General features: G+C 30.0%; 2 protein-coding genes across 3 annotated transcripts; both read left to right on the forward strand.

Annotated features, from left to right (window-relative positions):
- Nucleotides 1,194–2,779, forward strand: LOC105167789 (ethylene-responsive transcription factor 1B-like). The gene is made up of 2 exons (XM_011087604.2): nt 1,194–2,038; nt 2,762–2,779. Exon 1 carries the CDS (start codon nt 1,503–1,505, stop codon nt 2,001–2,003), a length of 501 nt encoding a protein of 166 aa, XP_011085906.1. The 5' UTR covers nt 1,194–1,502; the 3' UTR covers nt 2,004–2,038; nt 2,762–2,779.
- LOC105167791 (ethylene-responsive transcription factor 1B-like) lies at nt 8,106–12,735 on the forward strand. Of its 2 annotated transcripts, XM_020695708.1 has the most exons (3): nt 8,106–8,373; nt 11,950–12,378; nt 12,525–12,735. In XM_020695708.1, the coding sequence occupies exons 1-3, from the start codon at nt 8,364–8,366 to the stop codon at nt 12,539–12,541; spliced, it is 456 nt and encodes a 151-aa protein (XP_020551367.1). In that variant the 5' UTR covers nt 8,106–8,363; the 3' UTR covers nt 12,542–12,735. The 2 variants fall into 2 exon arrangements, with proteins under 2 accessions (XP_020551367.1, XP_020551366.1); XM_020695707.1 differs by lacking the exon at nt 8,106–8,373 and having other exon boundaries at nt 11,786–12,378.

Here is a 21,384-nt window from a genome sequence, read left to right on the forward strand (position 1 = left end):
CAGTGATCCTAATAAAATTTCTTTACCAAATTTCCAACTCAAATTTAATCCAACCCACAAAGAATGGGATATCTACTTATCGAATTAATTATTGTCATTTTACATACGGGTTATATGCAATTTATCCCGTTATATATGAAATGAGTAAATAAACTTTTATAAAAAAAGAATTAAAAAATTACTCCTCTATATTTTAAAAAATTAAGCGAATTATTCTCTATCCAAATCAATTTACTTTGTTTTTCAAAATATAAATTGCTATTTTATTTTCATAAAAAATTCTCCTGATGGGGCTAAATTGCATTTTTCCTTTTTACGTAGTGATACAGTTAAAGATTATTGTAATGTGAGAACAGTGATATTTCAGTTTTGCCTAGGATACGACGCTTACCCTCCTGATGTACTAATATGCATAAACAATATTATGTTGATGTTTTTAATAATATCTTTATGTGCCCTAATTGGATCCCATTCCTAAGAAAGCAACCGCCGACGGAAACGACAAAAGATAGGGTCAAGCTCGGAATTGCGCATGCACTTGGGGTATACAAACTATATTTTTTCAACGGGATAACTCAATACTATCAACTTCAATACTGTTTAATTCAATCTGTAAATTATTATATATATACATATATGTATATATATAATAATTAGCTGAATACCCAATAAATTTTATGATTATGTCAGAAAATAAGAATAAATCAATGGTTTACATATCGATCCCACTTCAATAATATATATATATATATGTGTATATATATATATATAAGAAGTAATTAATGAAACCATACAACACTACTTTCAGACTAGATATAGAAAACATCATAAAAAAACATAAACCCTTGTACTCTAGTGGGTAAAGTAAAAAGTTACCACATTCACAACGTGAATTCAAATTTTTGCTAAAATATTTAATTTATGGGACTAAATATATGTTTTGAGCAGTGTATTGAGCTCAATATGATTAGATTTTGATTCTTGATGATGTTAAATTAGTTGTAGGAAATTTTTTGACCAACACATGTAATGCATCTTAGCTTATTTATGGGACGCCTCACTGCTTTTTCACTTCGATAAAAAAGAAAAAATAAAAAAAATTAAAGAAACATCTTCAATATTACAAGTCATGATTGAAATTTTTACCTTTCTATTTAAAGCTGTTAATAATCATCAATCAAAATTTGAACATTCAACACCAAACCTTCTTAGCGGAACACATAGGAAGCTTAGAAAAAGATCAAATGTTTGCTGCTGCAAGCTCTCCAGTCAAAATATCTACTTCTTCTTCACTGATATTATTTCATAACGAAAATATATATATATATATATATATGTATATAAATAATACAAAATCCAACAAAACTTTTATAATGAAGCCAAGGCATCTAATTTGTCCAAGAATCTTGGTTGTTATTATCATCCAAAAATCAAACATTAAAAGACTCCTCTCATCCATGTTCTATCTTTGCCAAAAGGGTTGGATCCAGTGAAGAAAACGAATGGATTTGGATTTCTCTTCACCTTTCAAGCATGGAGAAGCTGATCGGAGCTTTTCATCAAACAGTAATGCAAAGGAGTCAGATCATTTAGCTCATAACAAGCACTACATCGGTGTAAGGAAACGGCCGTGGGGGAAATACGCAGCAGAAATAAGGGATTCGACAAGGAACGGAAGGAGGGTTTGGCTTGGAACGTTCAACACGGAAGAAGAGGCAGCGTTGGCGTATGATCAAGCTGCATTCGCCATGCGAGGCCCTTCGGTTCCCCTCAATTTTCCCTTGGAAAAAGTTGTGGAATCTCTTAGAGAAATGAATTACAGCTGCAAGGAGGGCTCATCACCTGCTAAAACCCTAAAGGATTCACATAAGAGGCTGAGCGCATCGACGACACGAACAAGTAATAAAAAGAAACAAGCTAATGAAGAGGATGTATTGGTTCTTGAAGACTTGGGGTCTGATTTGCTGGATGAGCTCTTGTCTGAGAGTTCAACTGGTGACTGAACTGCAAAGGGTTAACTTTTCTACTGGTTTTGTGAGTAAGTCTTGTTCTTTTATGTCTTTTCTTGGGCTGATTTTAATTAATTTCTCATCATTTTTTGTTCTTCAGTTCTTTAAAACCCTAGATCTCTACCCATCCATCTCTCACTGTTTCTATCAAATTGAATTGTGGAGTGGAATTTGAAATTCAGAGAAAATTCAACTCAATATGGAGTTGATTTTTCGATACACAGTATCAATTTCAGGCCCAAACTCTTCATACAAAATCAACTTTTCTACTTCCCCCTTCCCCAGCCGAGCCTCTATCTGAATTAGACTTTTCTCAGCTGCCTTCTAACATTTCTGACTTCCATAGCTGAAATTCTCATCGGACGATGTAATTAACGATAACGATATAACAACTAAGGGACTACGCCGATTCTATTTATAAATTCATAAGTAGCAAATAATTAAGCAAAGCATGCAGTGGAGTCACCTTAATTCTTTGAAATAGTTATAAGTAAATCATACTTCAACATTGTGTTGTGTCGGAAGTTGGTTTGAGATCGATGCTCTTTTCAATCTTTTTGCTCTCTATGTCTTTTGCTTTTGCATGTGCCGATGAAGAGCAAATACCTCAGTCATATACATCGAACGTTATTCGTAGAAGTTGTCGATGTTAATTGGTTCGTTTGTTTGAGTAGAGAATCCAAATCAATGGCTTAATTAAGCTCAAAGAACAATTATATAAAGTGATTTTCTTTCTTGAAATTACTACATAGGTATGCTGTTTTGGTACATTTCATGAGTTCTGAGTTGCTAAAATTGTGGATAATAAATTCAGCATTCAATCGATGCTTCTTTTGGTCGATGAAATGGCGTAAATCTTTGCGATTGAGGACGCGTTTCAACAGCCCCTACTTCACTATGATATAGGTTTTTATGGCTATAGCAAAATGGCTTTTTGGTTGTATCAGAAGACAGTTCTAACTGCAGGGGGACAACCTTAAGTTTTGACTGTGTTAGTCTGCTTCACCGGATCATGCATCCCTTGTCATTTGAGTTTATTTGCTGCCAACTCTTCTTGTATGTACTTTCGAAAATTTTGATTCATCATCCTTGAGAAATGCATATATATGATCAAGAAATAGAAATGACTTATACAGATTTTTTCTTGTTAGAGTTCATCCTCAACTTGTGAAATTGATATTTGTTTTGGTACCACAATTTTTGACAGGCGTCGCTTTTAGTCTCATAAATTCATAATCATGTATTTTTAGTCTCAAAACAGTAACATATGTTGTGGTTTTGGTACTAAAAAGACGTTGTAATTTTGGGATTAGAAAAGGCCCAAAATTACATTTTTTGGGACTAAAAAGACATAATTTTATAGTTTATGGGATTAAAGCGTCACCTACCATAATTGGGATACAAAAAAAAAATCTATCTTTATTTTATAAGATTAAAAAAGTATTTTACCTTTTGATTCAAGTATATACTCATTTTTATGTAGGTTTTTATTTGATGCACTACTTTTCATAACTCTATTACGACTAGAAAAAAATAACTATTAACTGCATTTTTAATATTTATGAACTAAAATGTCGTAGTAAATAATTTTTATTAACCACGGCTAAATAAAACTGATGCAAAAATATAAATTTTTCACTATGAAAAAGATATTTGCCATGGTAAATGTTTTAGCCACTCTGACAAACACCATGGCCAATAACTATTTAATGACCGCGATTAATGACTATTTACTACAACTATTTTATTTTTAACCATGATTAAATGTTGGATTTTTTATGATGTACTCTAGTCTCCCTGTCCTTTTTCTTTGAGTTGGGGTTGTTTATTGTTACTAGCATATGTAGGAAACAGCTGGTTAATTGTATGCCTAGCTATGGTCTGTTTATTGTAATTTTTGTTTGGTAAGAATAGGGTTGTGACAATTTTAGTTTCATATGAGTTTATTTTGATAATTTTATCCTATAATTTTAAAAATTTTGCATGCTAAGAACAAAAATGATTGGAAAAGTAATCTAATTAAGTTGGTCATGTGGACTTTTTTCCAGCCAATTTTGTCCTCAATGTTTAAAATTACAATTGCAATCAAAGTAAATTCGTATAAGACTGAAGTTGTTACCTATTACAACATTAACGTTGCAATTTTTTCCCATCCTTTAGAAGGAAAAAATTGCATTTTATATCCAACTTGAGTTATGACTTTTAATTACGATCTTTTTTTATCCGGTCGTTTTTTCAACTCACAAAATTGCATCCCATATATAACTCCAAATACTTTATAATTTTAGTCCCAAAACCTAATTTCATTAAATTTCTGACAAACCGTCAAGTCTTGATTTTGGACTAAAGTTACAAAATTTTTAAAGCCAAGGGAAGCACAATATGGTGATCTAATAATAATGGGATAAAAACAAAAAGAAAATTATAGTCAATAATTAGTCGTTGTTACTGTTTATTAATTATGATAATTAATCATGATTAAAAATATTTTTGGTTCGGTAAGCTTTTTGACATTTTTATCCTTTATCTTTTTATGATTGCAAAATAGTCCCATAGTATTTTAATATTTTACAATTTTGGTTCTTTTGGTACTGAATTTTTCAAACGTTGTTGGAATAAATTATGTGTCACCCCATTCTTTTTAATTTTTTGTCCAAGTTGACAAAAATGGACCAATTAGATTGCTATTATATATGTATCATTAGGGTAGTGTTTTTAAGATAATTTTATATACAATTTTTTTGTTATTTATTTTTATTAGGTTATAATAGCAACTTTTACGCAATAATTGTTATTATAAAAATTATAAAACTCACTTTATATTTTTATTGCTAGTAGTTTCTGTTTTTTGTCGTCCTATAAGATATATATATATATTATATTATGAAAGTGAAAAAGATGATTGATCATAACTCTCTGGTGATAAGGACACAAGACATGCATAATTAAAAGTCAATATCTCAAACTGTATTGGGCAAAATACTTTTTTAATCGCATAATAAGAACATAATTTGTTTTGATATCACAATTATGATAGGTGTCACTTTTAGTCCCATAAAACTCATAATTACGCATTTGCAGTTCCAAAAAGTCACATGCGTTGTTGTTTTTAGACTAAAAAGATATTGTAAATATTTTGGAACTAAAAAAGTCAAAAATTATACTTTTTTGGATTAAAACAAAAATGTTATTTTGAGTTTTATGGAACTAAAAGTATCATTTGTCATAGTTGTGTACCAAAAATTTTTTTATTTATTTTATGAGACTAAAAAATTATTTTTCCCAACTTTATCAATTTATAATATATTGTTTATCCAAAAAAAAGAAAATCAAAATCATGTTGCAAATCAGGAATGTGTAGGGTATATATAGATTTCTTGGCTTAGATAAAACGCTCCCATCCAACAAGTCCTCATTGAGTAATTATTATGTATTTAATTATGACGTTAAGATCAATGATATTTTAATTTAATTATTAAAGTTGAATTTTATGAATAAATTCGAAATTATAAATTCAAGTTCATCGGACATGCGGATATGAGTACTTTTTATCTCACCTAATATGAGTATTATTTGTCTCACTTTATGTAAGGTGATATAATTTATTTATATATTATTTTTTATCATATTGATGTATTAATTAAATTGATATATTTCTTAATTTATTAAGAGGTTGAAGTAATCAATGTATGTCATCATCACTTAAAAGAAATTATGACATTATGGTATGAGAAATTGCTTATTTCTTAGTTTATCTTCGATCATTGCTCAGATACATATACTTGACACATTTGTTTGCTTTTGTAATTAATGATGTATTTAGTTTTTATGTTATATTAATCTTTAACTTCAATTATTATTTTATATAATATATATATATATATGTACCAATGATTGATCTTTGGACTAGTACATGACGGCTTTTCAAGTACTATAGAATATTTAAGAAATGATCTTGGAGTTCCTTTCTTATCATCTTTATTAATATTAAACTTTCCTATGTTTAATCCATAAATAAAAATAAATACTTTCCTATGTTTAGAAACACGAACTAATTTATGCTCTTGAATATTTTCATTTCAAAATATTATTGAAAAAATAAAAGATAGATTTTTTAAATACTTATCAGCTAATTGTTTAGACTTAATCGTATTTTTGGTCCTGTAATTATATTCTTTTAACAGTTTAATATTATAGTTTCTTAGGGTTATAACATAAACCTTCACCTCTTTTTTTAATTTCCCAATTTTAGGATAAAATTAAATGAAACTTTCAACGTTGGTAACATCGTATATAATTAGGGCCAACTTTGAAAATTTCAATCAATTTTGTCCTAAATTTAAGAAATAAAAAAGAAAAAAACTAACTCTAGCCCTGTAATTTATGGGGGTAGTGTTTTTGATCTTGCACGAATTAATTTTCATAATTTCGTCCTGTAATTTTAAAATTTTGGCAATTTTCATCATTTTCCAGCCAATTGCTATGAAAAAAATTAAATATGACTTACACACGACTCAATTAAATTGCATTTTTAGTCCTGTAACTTAAGGACCGTTAATATTTTATATTCCTGTAATTTAAAGGAGTTAGCATTTTTGATTGTGCAGGAATTGATTTACATGACTAAAATTATAATTTAATAGGATCCTGTGCAACTCACGTGCAAATTTTTCAGTGGGATTAGCTGAAAAATAACTAAAATTATAAAATTATAAAGTAATTACAAGAATAAATTATAAAAATCATTTATACAGAACCAGAAATGCCACTCCCTAAATAACACCAATAAAATTACAATATTCCTAATTAAAACAAATAAAAAGACTATTTTACAATTCTAACAAAGTATAAGACTAAAGTGCTAAATTATTATAACTACAAGATTAAAAATACGACCAAACTTGATGTCATCTCAAGATCTATAATCAAGAAGACTAAAAATGGTTATTAATATTCTTGACCCGTTTCGAATTCGGGTGCTACCAACCCCAGATGAAAGTGGAAAAGACATGTGGACCAACCGCCGACGGAACAAGACAAACAACCATGTAAGAACTTTGAAAGATTTTATATATAATTCTTTTTTTTTGGGAAAAAGTGAAAGCAAAAACTAAGTCGATGGCATACTTTTGAAGGTTCATTACTTTGAAATTCGCCATAAGGTTTGTTGCTCGCTTTATTTTGTTCACTGTATTTTTGGTATTTTGATTTGTCAATAAATTACCTTATCAGATAATTTCTTTATTTTTCTTGGGTTCCTATTTTTTTTTTTATTTCGTTTCTCTCTGCAACCTAATAGGATAAATTACAGCTTCCTCTTTTAAATTATGATATAATTATAAATATTTTATTACCATCCCAAAAGCTATAAACACTCTCATTAAATGAAAAATAATTATGTAGTTCTTAAATAGTGAGGTGGAAATCACTACTTTACTTTTGTTGATTTTTTTTTTTTGTAAATCAAAATATTTGAAAAAAATTTAAAGTGGGTAAAGTAAATAATTCATAAGGCATATATTAATAGCTCATAAAAATATTTTATAAAATTATTATTTATAATCCAAAAGGGTATTATGATCAGTTCACCATAAAATTCAATTGAAATCTAACGGAAGCTAACATAACTCTCTCGTTGTTAGACGAACACTAATAACAAAGAGAGTAATTGTAATTTCTAAACAAGAAAAATGTATTTATAACTATGTCAAAATTTATGAAAAAGTGATTGTAATTTACTCTATTATTTAATTCTCTCACAGACTATTTTCTATCCTCCTATGTAATTAATATTCGTATGTTAATTTTTTGTCTTAATTCATTACAAAAAGGTATATATTTACACTGGGACAACGAGTGTTGCTAGTGGTAAGATGGCTCTGTCTTTAATTATTTATTTAATAATGAACAAGCATGGAGGAACAATTAATGTCAATATTATTCACCTAAGTAGTAAGTGAATGTCTCATGTGGAATCCGCCGACAGACGACGACAAAGAGGTCTCTCAAAACTATGCTTCCTTCATTGTATAATAACCTAATTCATTTCCCCACTGTTAGAATATATATATATATATATATATATATGACTTTATAAATAACCTTGTAAACGTAAACGTAAAGAAACTCTGCTCATCCCTTATTAGACTTCAGACTTTGAGTCATGTCAATGAGCATTCTCGTAAATTTCACTTCCAACATGTAAGAAAATGAAAGAACAGTGGGGAAAGAAAGGCGAGAGCTGTAACAGCAGTCATACGTAGTAATCTAGTATGCATCCGACAGCCTATATATGTTTCAAGTGTGCTCGATCCGGCCAGCAAGCTGTTTTTCAGTCATCAGAGAGGACATTTCATGCATGGAGGTATGATTGGAAATTTCATTACTAAATTCCAGATTTGTTGTGCCATGTTCAAGCATTTGATGTTTAGTCAATTCTTTGGCCATCGCTTTGCATCGGATTGGATTCTCAATTCTAGATTTTATTGTATTTTTTTTTATTTTATTTAATAATATATACACGTCATACATATAGATAAAAATTATGTCGTTTATTTATTTAAGGATATATTTTATAAGCGTGTATATATTAAATTGAATATATTATAATATATATAATTTGGAACAAAAAATTCAATTTGACTTTCGTTTTGTTATATTGAACTCCTTTTGTATCCCTATGAATTGCAAACTACCTACATTTGACAAGTTAAATGTGAAAATTAAAAGATTTCTTGTGAACATTAAAAAAAGGAAAAGTTTAACTCATCACTCTTTCATGATCTTTTTAAAAAAAAAGTGTAAAATATCGTTTAAAGTAAACTGTATAACACACATTATCGTTGTTTTTTATTTAATTAAAAAAATATATTTATACCCTCATTTAGAAATTGTTGGATCTTCTTTTGAATTGATGAACGGTCCAAATTTTGACTGAAGAAAATCAACGGGCCTGGAGTATTTCATGGGAATCAATAATAATGGTCAACATTATCTTATTTTTAATCTCAAGATCCATATTCATTTTCATATATCAATGATGAATAAAGTAAAAATTTAAAATAATTTCTTTTTTTTTAATTTAAATTATACCGTCCTATGAACCCTCCCCATCTTCCCTTCGTCGCCTAACCTACAATAGCCCAGCCTCCCTTGCGCCGATGGCCACCTCTCTCCTCCTTGTCGTGCCCCCAACCCCACACCCGTGCCTCTTGTCTAGTTCCACACTGCACCTCCCTCTTCCTAACACCACTTGTGCCTCCACCTTCCCATTGCGGTCTTCTCCGCCCTCCTTGGCCGACCGGATTCAGTTGACCATCAATATCATTAATAAGTAAGACAAAATCAAACCATCTGAAATATAGACCATTGACATACATTAAATAAGATCAATAATTTAAAAATTAAGGATATAAATATTATTTTTATTTAAAAATCAAGCAAAATTGCACAATAAATGCACATTAAACACCTCCTACAAGAAGGGATACTTTGAACATTTTTTTATAGAGAGAAGGGTAATTCAAGGTTTCTTTTCTTTTGGGGTTCTTTTTGCCCTATTCACTTATTGAGGGTAATTAACATTGTGACACTTACAAGACTTTACCACAACATATTGCAAATAATGATGCCACTACACTGAACTGTCACCTCTATGGAAAAACAATTCCTTTATTTCTCAGGCAATGCATATGATGCTTCAAGAGATCAACTCATCTGTTATAGCTACTATTTGACTAATAAGAGTGGATCTTCTATCCCACATTTTGTTATAATCTTTTATTCCAATTAGTATATATCACTCAAGTGTATATATAAAGATTATGTATTTTATTTTATTTACAAAATATTATATACGTGGCGTGTATATGTTAATCCGAATAGAAGATGCAAAAGGAGTTGGAGTAGAAAATCCAGTCCAGATGATGCTATATCCTTTTTTCGTTCTTCACTATAAAATAATTAATTTTTTGTTACACTATATATAAATGACTACAACTTAAAAATCATGGTAAATCAATACTATTAACCATGATAAAATAAAAAATCAATGTGAAAATTTAAATTTTTACTACGGTTAAGCAATATTTGCCATGATTTTCAACAATAATCAAAACATTTGCCATAATTTCAACCATAACTAATGTTTTGACCTTACTAGCAGAAACGACGGCTAATGACTGTTGCAGAAGTCATGATTAATTCATATTCGCCATAGTTTTTTTTTTTTTAACCATAATAATTAACTTTAGCGAAAAATATATTTCTTCTATTACTTGCAATCACTAGCGCACAATAAATTTCGGACTCCATGTGCAGAGTATTTATTCAGTTATACTAAAACATGTCAAGTATTATATATTTCAAACCCCTAGAAACTTATATGTAGTTAAGGTATATTTCGTCAAAAGACATATAGTAAACTTTGTTCCTCTTTCCAAAATTTCAAACATAAAAAAGAAAACAGACCCCATCGATCGTATTCCACTGAAGAAGTCGAAGATATTTTATTACATATGTCTAGGAAGTGAACCCCACTCCCTTAACGTTGTTAGATTAAAGAATTGAATTTATTACAACACTATTATATGTAACACATGTGTAATATTATTTTTTTCGTTGTCTCATACCCAAAAAAGCAATTCAGATACCCACCGCCGACGGAAGAAGACAAAGGGTAGGGCTAACCTCAAATTATTACACAAAGAATTGGACTTCATAAATTAAAAGATTAATTTAACCTTCTGAGGTCTTCAGGTGAATTGATATAATTAAAGAGAGAAACTACAGTGGCATCGAACTGATATTATGATAGAACATTTGGGGTAATGTGATTTGTTAAGTATAAATTGATTTTTCTTATTTATGTCGAAATTATACTATTAGTGCCATGGAAGATTCAATAGCTTTAGTCCTCCGTTTTACGAAATTATCAAAATAGTCGTGAAATTGAAAAAACTCAAACACATTTGTTCCTATGCTTAATGCAATTTTTAATTGAAAAAACTCGACACTATAGTCCCATAAATTCTATAAAGTAAAGGACTAAATGTCTCGAGTTTTCTCAATTTGAGACCATTTTGAAAATTCTATAAAGCAAAGGACTATATATATATGCTGAATTTTAATAATTTGGGACCATTTTAAAAATCTCATAAAGTAGAGGACTAAATGTGTTGAACTCCCTACCTATGGAGCTAAAAATATAAATTTGCCCCTGATTGACATTGTTCAACGGATTCCAATACTATGATTAAATTATAACTTTCTGTCTGTCAGATCCAGTTCAAGTTGGTTTAAGTTATTCAAAAAAGAAATAGAATATATATTCTTGATATAGGATTGGTTCATACTTAAAGAACACTGACCAAATCCATCAATTATTGTATTTGAATAGAAATAGGTCTTTATAAGAAAACATCGTCAAGATTGGCTTGCCTACATCTATTTAATTCTTCATAATAATAAAATCATATGCAAATTTATGAACTTCCCAAACTGACTTTCTATATAAATGGAAAAAATTGAACAAAGAAAGACGAAAATAAATACGAATTCAAATGAATAAACATCACCTCAAACATTTTAGTATTTAGTTAGAAAGTCTTATAAACCTTAATTTCCTCATGACCCTCTTCTTTAATTACAGCGTATAGATAGCTGGGAATCGAATGAAAAATAATTTAATTAATCTGACCATAATTGATTGTATATATTCAATATTCTTATAATCATTGTCCTAAAAATATCTTAAAAACATTTTGATAATGAAGTCAAGTCACTAGTTGTCCTAGAATCTAAGCTCTTATTCTCTAATATAAAATCTAACCCTTGTTGTAGTCCTCCTCTCTTCCCCACCGTAGGACTTTCTTGTTATTTCACTTTTAGGTCAAAAAACAAAAGATGGATCACAGCTTCTCATCATTTCAAACATCTGCAGTTGAAGTAGCTGAATCCTCCAACCTTAGAAATGGACAGGACCCTAGACGGGAAAAACGTTACATCGGTGTAAGAAGACGGCCGTGGGGGAAATACGCAGCAGAAATAAGGGATTCGACAAGGAACGGGAAGAGGGTTTGGCTTGGAACGTTCGACACAGAAGAAGAGGCCGCCTTGGCGTATGATCAAGCTGCATTCGCAACGAGAGGCCCTTTGGTTTCACTCAATTTTCCATTAGAGAAAGTTGCGGAATCTCTTCAAAAGATGAAGTATAGCTGCAAGGAGGGCTCATCACCTGCTAAAGCCATAAAGGAGTCTCACAAGATGCTAAAGAGTAGTAAGATGAAACAAGTGACCGAAGATGGTATCGTGGTTTTTGAGGACTTGGGATCTGATTTGCTGGATGAGCTCCTGTCTGAAAGCTCATATAGTGAGTAAATATCATCATTTTTTTCAATTTGTTTTGTGAATAAATCTTGCCACTTCCTTTATTTTTTCTCTTTTTTCGGGCTTCTTTCATTAATTTCTCTCTTATTATGCCTAATTATAAATTTCTCCTGGTTTCTTGTTTTCCAGATCTCTGTCTCAATTAAATTAGGGAGTGAAATTAGAAATTTTTCGAGAAATTTAACTCAATGTAAGGTTGGTTTAATTTTCCATGGTAAGAGCTGATCAATGATTTGTTCACCTCTTGTCAGCCTCTAAGTCTGTATAGTGAAAATAATATTAAGCTGTAAAACTTACTGAAAATAATTTCTATTATGTATAGTGATCCCACGATTATTTCCTTTTGGTATATATTGGGATACTAAGATCAATTTTATGATCGGTGTACTGCATCAGTCTTTCTCAAAGTAGTTGATCCTTGGCAAGTGAAAGACATGATTGTGGCATAAATTAAGGATACATTTGCTAATCAGTTCATTTCTCCTTGGATTTAATTTTTCCAGGATTACTACATCATAAAAATATCTGTTCAGACACAAAAAAGTGTCCCAATATGGCACATATTCGTTTGCTTATAATTTTTGTTACATATATTGGTTCCATGAGAAAATTTGGGGCGCAAGCTCTATATTATGCTCTTGCTATTAGGACATTTACATATGTTGTATTGATAGATTTACGAGACACAAACAAGCTATTGTCCCTATATCAAAATCAAAATAAAAATAATGAACTCTCTAACACTTTATTTGTGCTTTAAAACATGTAGAGGACGGTTAAATCTCTCAGGAAAACATAATTGGACATTTGTAATTATCCAAACAAAATGTCAGAAGATCTAATATATGACTTTTGAAGGTACTTATATATGTGTCTCTAAAACTTAAAAGAGACACATATATGTGTCATTTTAATTTATAATAAATGCCTTTAAAAGAATATATTAAAATATTTATAAATATGGTTATGTATTATGAATTTGAGAATATTGATTCTAATATAATATATATATCTCACCCCCATATATTTGTATACGCACTATATATATGGGTAAAATATATTTTAATTCCTGATTTTTTATTTTAATTTTAAAATAGTTCCTACTTTTTCAATTCGCTCTAAATTAGTCCCTCCAATAAATAGTTTTTCTATATTACCCTTATGAGCCTCTTTTTTTTTTTCTTTATATAAAATCATGCATTAATTTTATATTTTTTAATTACAATTTGGCACTTTTATTTTTAAACTTAGAAAAATATAACCATTTAAATTAAAATAATTTATTGTTGATCCTCAAATAATAACTTGTCTAATGATACATTAATATAATTATTGTGAATTTAATGAACTTATTGAATTTTTAAAATAAAAACAAATAAATAAATAAATTGGAGAAAATAGTTTGATTAAAAAATAGATAAAAATATTTAAATAAAAAACTTTTAAAATTAGAGAAAAAATTAAGAAAATAAATATGTTAGTTAAGATATTGACGAATGGGGGTATATAAAACTCTTTAATTCATTCAGGCATTCTTTTATATAAAAATTTTCAGAAGGTCAATAAATTCATGATAATTATGTTTATATGTCATTAATCAAATTATTATCTGTACTTCTATATAATTGAATATCACTATTTTGCTGTCTTTATTTTTTTTGTTTGTTATTTTTTATTTTAAAAATTATTTTATTAATTTGTGCTTTATTCTTCTGAATTTCTATTTCTCTTTTTCTTCTCCCACTCTTTTTTTCAATAATTTCTCATAACTTTCTTCTACTTTTTAATATTTCTAAAACAATAAGTATTATCTAAAATGTATGTTAAAATTTGAATATACACAAACATCTAAATAAACATTTAATGATAATTTCTTTTAATTAAAATAATTATTATTTTCTAAGCTAATGTATGAGGGACCAACTTGCAATAAAACAATAGAAAGTGACGCACTAAAATAATTTTTTGTTTAAAAAATAGGTTTGATAGGGATAATATAGGAAAATTAACTGCTAGAGAGATTAATTTGAAGTTAATTGAAAAGATAGAAACTATTTTAATATTGCAATAAAACGTGGGAGACTAAAATGAATTTTACCTTTCTGCATTGATGTTTACAAGTTACTCTTCTTTTTTCTTATTGCTTTTTATGGGTAACTTTGGAATTTTTTTATTTTTTATTTGGGATATTATTTGATTTGACTATTGACATAATAAATGTTAGGGTTTGATATAATATATCTCTTTAAAAATATAAAATTATACATTTCTCCAAAAAAGCTAATCATGTTTTTGTAGGGTTAACCCCCACCTCATTTGTATGAAGCAAGAAAAAAAAAATAATGAAATGATTAATTTTTCCATCCATTCACAGTTTCTTTTATCTAATTTTCATAATTCAGGAATAATAATTTTTTTATAATTATACTCTTTTTAATTATATGCCTATTATATTTAACCGACAAGTATATAAATATAAAAGGATAATGATGAATGAGAGGTCAAAATAAAAGTTTTACATAAATATTTTTTTATTGATGGGGGCATTTTCGGTCCAAATTTAGTGGAAGATGCACAATTATAAATGAAAAATTCTCGGAGGGATCTCAAGTGTAATTTTAAAATATTTTTGCAAAAAAGTGTAATTTCGTACTTTGAAAGTTTTGTTTTTTTTAAAAAAAGAGTCTAAATATCATTAACCCTAGATGTTTTGACAGTAATCAATGCATTTCACTAACCGTGTAATTTATTTTATTGGAGTAAAATCGTCGTAATGAAAAGTTTACTTGAGTTTGCACGTTGTCGACTAGGGATTTACTATATTGCTTTTTTCGACGTACATATATCTTTTATATATAATTTTTTAATATATAACTATTATAGTTATATTCATAGTAATTATAAAAAAGCTATCAAAACAATCTTTGTGATAAATATTTGAGATAATTAAATGTTTTAACTTTCTAACATAATAAATAGCTTTGAATTAGAAAAAAAAAAGTTTGCCAAATCTCAAGGGATTTATTTGAGGTGCATGAAATTTTTGGTGGCTCTTATGCTATTATCAGGGGTAGAATTTTTCTTTTTTCAATAAATAAGAGAAATAAGTTTTAACAAAAAAATATAATTACAAATTATTAATAATAATAGTGACCAAGGATAATAATCACTCAATCACTTTGAGAAAAAAAGTGGGCAGTTAGTAGAAAAAGTTGGACAACAATTTCATAATGATTTTTAATTTTTAAATAAAGTTAGGTTTAATTATACAGTCCTTTTTTAAAATTTGGTATAATTATAAATAAACTTTTTGCAATTTGAAAAATTATTCTTTCAAGCAAATAGTTCTATTCATTAGTCAAAATTCACAAAATTTATTAATATTAAGAAAAAAAAATTGAAGAAATACACACATATTTACCTCTAATTGACTTATAACTCATTTATTGCAGATCAAATAATTTTTTTTTTTTATCAAATTATCTTTATAAGGGTGAAGATATAACTCCTCACATGCATTATCATGTATGGATATGTCTAAGGGTAGTTTGTACATAAGAGATTTGTTTGAGCAACAATACGTCAGTAATAAGTCAACAATACGTCAGTAATAAGGATGAGATTCTCAAAGCTAAAACTTTTATCACTGTACTAATGATTGATTTTTTTTTCATGTAATGATGTATTAGAGCAATTCATTGAGAAAAAATACTAATAAATATAATTTTGATGATTTTAATAAAAGAAACAGTGAATCCGCGTGTACAATTTTTCTTTTTAAAATTATTTAATTAAATGAATAACTCAATGAAAACTAATAGAAAAATTAATTCTAAATGTATTTGAATAAGAAATTATTGATATAATCTACATGTGAAATAAATATAAATAGAAAAAATTACACTCCTATTTTTTGAGATTTGAATAATCACACGTAAACTTTTAGTGATTTAAAAAATTACATTTAGTATTCCCGAGATTTGCTATTGTCTAACAAATAAATTTAGTCAAATTTCACCAAATTTATATTATTAATAAAATAAAAAAATTAGATAAAAATCTTTATTTACTCTTAATTGACTTGTTCTTGATTTATTGTAGGTCAAATAAATCTATTTATAACCAAATTACCCTTAGACATTTTCGCACGTCAATGCATGTGATGAGGTATATCTCCACCTTTATAAGGAAGTTTAGTCAGATTTTTTTTTTTACTAACCAACAATAAGTCATAAATAAGTCAATTGAGGGTAAATATAAATTTTCATTCAAATTTTTTATTAATATCAACAAATTCAAAAAATTTTAATTAACGAAGGTACTTACACTATAAAAAAGGGGGATTTGGCATGAATCTTTTGATCCTTCCAAAACCTGTTCCATATTGGGTCAGGTATTGGCACTCATGAGGAACGGGATTTGGTATATGACGTTATGATCTTCATTTTTAATGGGTTATTGTTTTGGCACGGCAAAACCATCCCAAAAACATGTTCCAAAATAACAGCTATAAGGTTCGCCTCAAAGACCATGTGAAAATAGTTATGGTAAATGATTGAAAATTGTTTGGAACACATTATTAAAATTAAGAATGTCTTGTGTTGATCGTTCTTATATGTGAGACAATTGATGTCCAAAAGATGACAGTTAGTAAATGTATTTCAAAATAAGGTATAATTTAGAATGATTTTGAATATGTAGGTAATCAATTATGCAAAAACCCGTTCCTAAGTATGACTTTTACTTAAGATGGAATGTGTTACAATGACCATAGCTAAAATCGGTACAAGTTGGAACCATTTTTGTTATTTCATTAAGATTGTATTACTAAAATCGTTGCAAAGAAAGTACAACCGGCTACTCAACAGACAAAAGAAATGTTCCTAAGAAAGGTCCTATTACCGTTGTAGGTTGTAAAGTAATGGCTACATTTTAACGACTAAATATGTGTTCTTGTACCGGTTCTAATATTTTCTATATATATATGTTCCTCTCTTTCCATTTAATCTCACTATCTTCTTTCATTCTTTTTATTTTCTCTCTATTTCCTCAACCTCTTTCAAATTTTCTTGATCTCTCACTATCCCACTAATATTTTTATACTTATGTTCGTCAATCTTTCTCGAATTTTGGTTGATATTTGAAGTTTTTATCAGGTAACAACTTTAACCCTTTATTTCTCAATTGATTATATTTGTTGTAATTTTGTCAATTAATTTTAATATTATAATAATATATATGTGTGTGTGTTTTTGTAGGATTTATCCTATTAGGACAGTTGAGAAGGTCGATGTATGAGAAGAACATGGCGAATAGGGCGGATCTTACTTTGGAGTTTGAGGATAGTATTGTTATATTTATTGAATGGGTCAATTCTCAAAATGCATATATGGACATTGAGAAAATTAAGTGTCCTTGTCGAAAGTACATAAACAAAGTTTTCAAAATCCCGAATGAGGTAAATTTTGAACTTGTATATAAAAAGTTTTATGCCGGACTATTATAATTGGATTTCTCATGACGATGAGAGATTAAAGGAGTATCTAAGGCAGCCACCACGGCTCCTTTGCAGGAGAAGCAAACTCCCCTTTCTCATAAGGTGATGCGGTCCGGATGGATGGATGGAGATGATGGTTTTCGATTTCGCCAAGCCGGCTTTTTGGTCTCAAAATGATAACCAGAATGATGCCCCTATGAGGGACCTTCCCCAGTGGGATCTAGCTTCCCGACTGGCTTTAAGGTATCCATCCTTCGTAGCACTAAATCTTCGACTTGAAAGCTTTGTATTTCACTCTTCTGTTGTGGGCATCCATCATAATGTTTTTGTAACTGTTGATGTGAGTGAAAGCTTTCTCTCTTAATTCTTCAATAAATCCATATTTTCTTTTAGTAACTCTGTATTGTTTTCTTAAGAGAAGTGTAAAATTTTGTTGGAGGGTACTCCCAATTCCACTGGGATGATAGCCTCAGTCCCATAAACCAATGTTAAGGGGCTTTCTCCCGTAAACCCTTGAGGGGTTGTGCGGTATGCCAATAAGACGCTGGTTAGTTCCCCCGTCCAGTTTCCACCAGCTCGTTCAAGTTTCCATTTCATTCCTTGCATTAGGATTCGGTTAGTGACCTCCACTTGTCCATTAGACTGGAGTGTGCCACCGATGTAAATCTTTGCTTGATATGCAAACCTTTGCACCAATCTTGTATTTTATGATCTTGAAACTGTTGGCCATTATCTAAGATTATTTCTCGAAGGAGCCCAAAATGGCATATGATAGTCTTCCATATAAATTTCATCACTTATGTTTCCGTGATACGAGCCAGTGGTTCGGCTTCTACCCACTTGGTGAAGTAGTCGACAACTACTAAAAGAAATTTTCTTTAACCAAGAGCTAAGGGGAAAGGTCCCATAATATCCATTCCCCATTGTGCAGAAAGGACAAGGTGAGAGCATCGTTGTGAGGATCCATGTCCCTACATGCGCTCCACAATAGCCACTATATATTTCTTTAAGAGTATATACCCCTCTTGCTGCGATAAACACCAAATTAAAGGGTGTGTGGAAGACTTCTTGTAGAGGATCCCATCTTGGAGAAGAAAACGAGAAGCCCGAGCCTTGAGCTTGCTGCCTACAAACTATTATTCCCTCTTCGAACCACTGGATAATGGTGTCCGCTGATCTCTTGAGGAAGATATGGCTAGAATATAAATTGGGGATCTTGATTTGAGGAGGAATTCTTTGGTAATATGCCTCGTCCTATAATCTTGTAAAGCACTAGCAAAATTCGAGAGGCAGTCGGCCTTGACATTCTCCTCCCTTGGGATTTTAATAAGGTGAAAACTCTATGAATCCTGCCTTTAACTCTGCTATCTACTGTAGGTATTGTATCATTTTTCTTCTTTAGCTTCATATGAGCCTTCTGCTTGTTTCATTATTAGCTGCGAATCTGAATAAGCCAGCAAGTGTTTAGCTCCCATTTCTCATGCCATTTTGAGGCCTGTTACGAGCATTTCGTATTCAGCTTCATTGTTGGAGGCCTTAAATCCGAACTTGACGGCAAATTTTAAATCCTCCCATTGAGGTGAAGTGATGACTATGCCCGCATTTAATTCTACTGCCTATTTTACCAGTTGTGCTGATGTATCTGGCTTACCCTGTGTTCGCTTCAGAAGCAAATTAGTTTTTACACTAATGGGACGCGAAAGAAAATAGGGTCATAGTCTTCTACGAGTGATGACGAACGCAAGGGCCATTTTTTCAATAAAGGTTTATCGTCTCTCTGCTCCATTGAGTACTTTGCTGACGTAGTAAATTGGCATTTATTTCCCATTATCTTCGTGAATGAGGACGAAGCGGACAACTTGGGGGTGGCTAATAAGTACACATAAAAGGTATCCCCTGAAGATAGTTTCACCAGTAGAGGAAGTTCCGTTGGGTTTCCTTGATCAAGGGTTGATCGAGAATTGTTAATTAAATTAGATTTAATTAATAATAATATTTGATGCTAGCCCGAGTCTAATGAAAGGTGAACCTAACGAGTTACACACAAATTACTGAGAAGGGATGAGGAATTAATTGGGACTTAGTTCCATGAGTAATTAGATTACTTACAAATGAGAGAGATCCATTGGATGGAGGAGCCCAAGGATAAATTATAGGATTGCTTTATATTGGGCTTGCCCTTATTATTCACAAGTTGCACTTATTGATTAATAAAGACTTATTATGCTCATGTATTTAATTGGATTAAATATATGATGGGCTTAATTAGGTGGATTTTAATTAAATTAAATTTAACTAAAATTAGTTCGGCCTTATATTGTTATTCAAATAAAATGGGCCAAGCATCCCCTAATTAAACACATTTGATAATTCTAGGAAATGAAATAGTCATTCTTTATTTGGAATAAAGAATATATTGTCTTATGGATAATGGAATGAACCTAAACACATTCTAGTACATCCATACAAGGTATATATTTATTCGAGTTAGTTATTTGTAATAAATAATTATTACACAACACACACAAAAAAAATACTCCTAGAACTCCCAATCGGCCATCCCCTTCTCTCTACACATTTGGTGTGTTTACTCCCTTATTCTCTTCTAGGAAAGGGAATTAAGGGATCCTTATATTCCGGTGTGGTGTGTACTTATCTTTAGAGGACTTTTATATTGGAGTCTCACGTGAACAAATCAACAAAAGAGGTGAGAAGGAAATCAAACAAGAGGTAATCCTTGATTTACGTTTCTTGCGCTCCTCGATTTTAATTTCATCATAAACCTCAATTTAGTTTTTATTGTTTATTTTATTAACTACATCGAATGCCGTGGAACTACAAGGGTACACCCTTTGGAATCATGGTGTTATTATATTTGTTTTTTGTGAATTCTAATTACCGGTTCTGATTGCGAATTTTTGGGCCGATCCACTCGGTTGCTCCCTTAATAGGGAACATTCAGACATGGCAATTGCAGGTGGTAAATCTAACTATTAAAGAATATAAGAAGCTAGTTATGCATAGCCAAGTTAACATATCTATCATGCAAGTTAAATGATGAAAAAGATCCATAAAAGCATAAACAATAGCTTAATGAAATTGATAATAATCTAGAAGCGGTAAATATTAAAAGCATAAACAATAGCTTAATAAAATTAATAATAATCTAGAAGCGGTAAATATTAAAGCACATCCCTTCTGCTAAATTTGTTTGTAGTAGCACCTATCTATGCCTTATCTTTATCTGTATATACGTAATTGATGCAAGAAGCCAACGGAGAAAACCCTTGCTCTTCTCTATTTGATTGAAACTTAGGTTTGGTGCTCCTATAATAGGAGGCATAAGGAGAGACCTCATTCTCTCAGGAACCATCTCCTTCAGTTTAGAATCTAAATTGTTCATACATTTCATAGAGGTAACACATCAGAAATGTCAAAATATCTTAAAACCATATTGCCCTAGGCTAAAATCACTTAATGACCGAGAATTCT

This window comes from Sesamum indicum, linkage group LG8 (assembly GCF_000512975.1).
Source record: "Sesamum indicum cultivar Zhongzhi No. 13 linkage group LG8, S_indicum_v1.0, whole genome shotgun sequence".
Lineage (NCBI taxonomy): Eukaryota > Viridiplantae > Streptophyta > Magnoliopsida > Lamiales > Pedaliaceae > Sesamum > Sesamum indicum.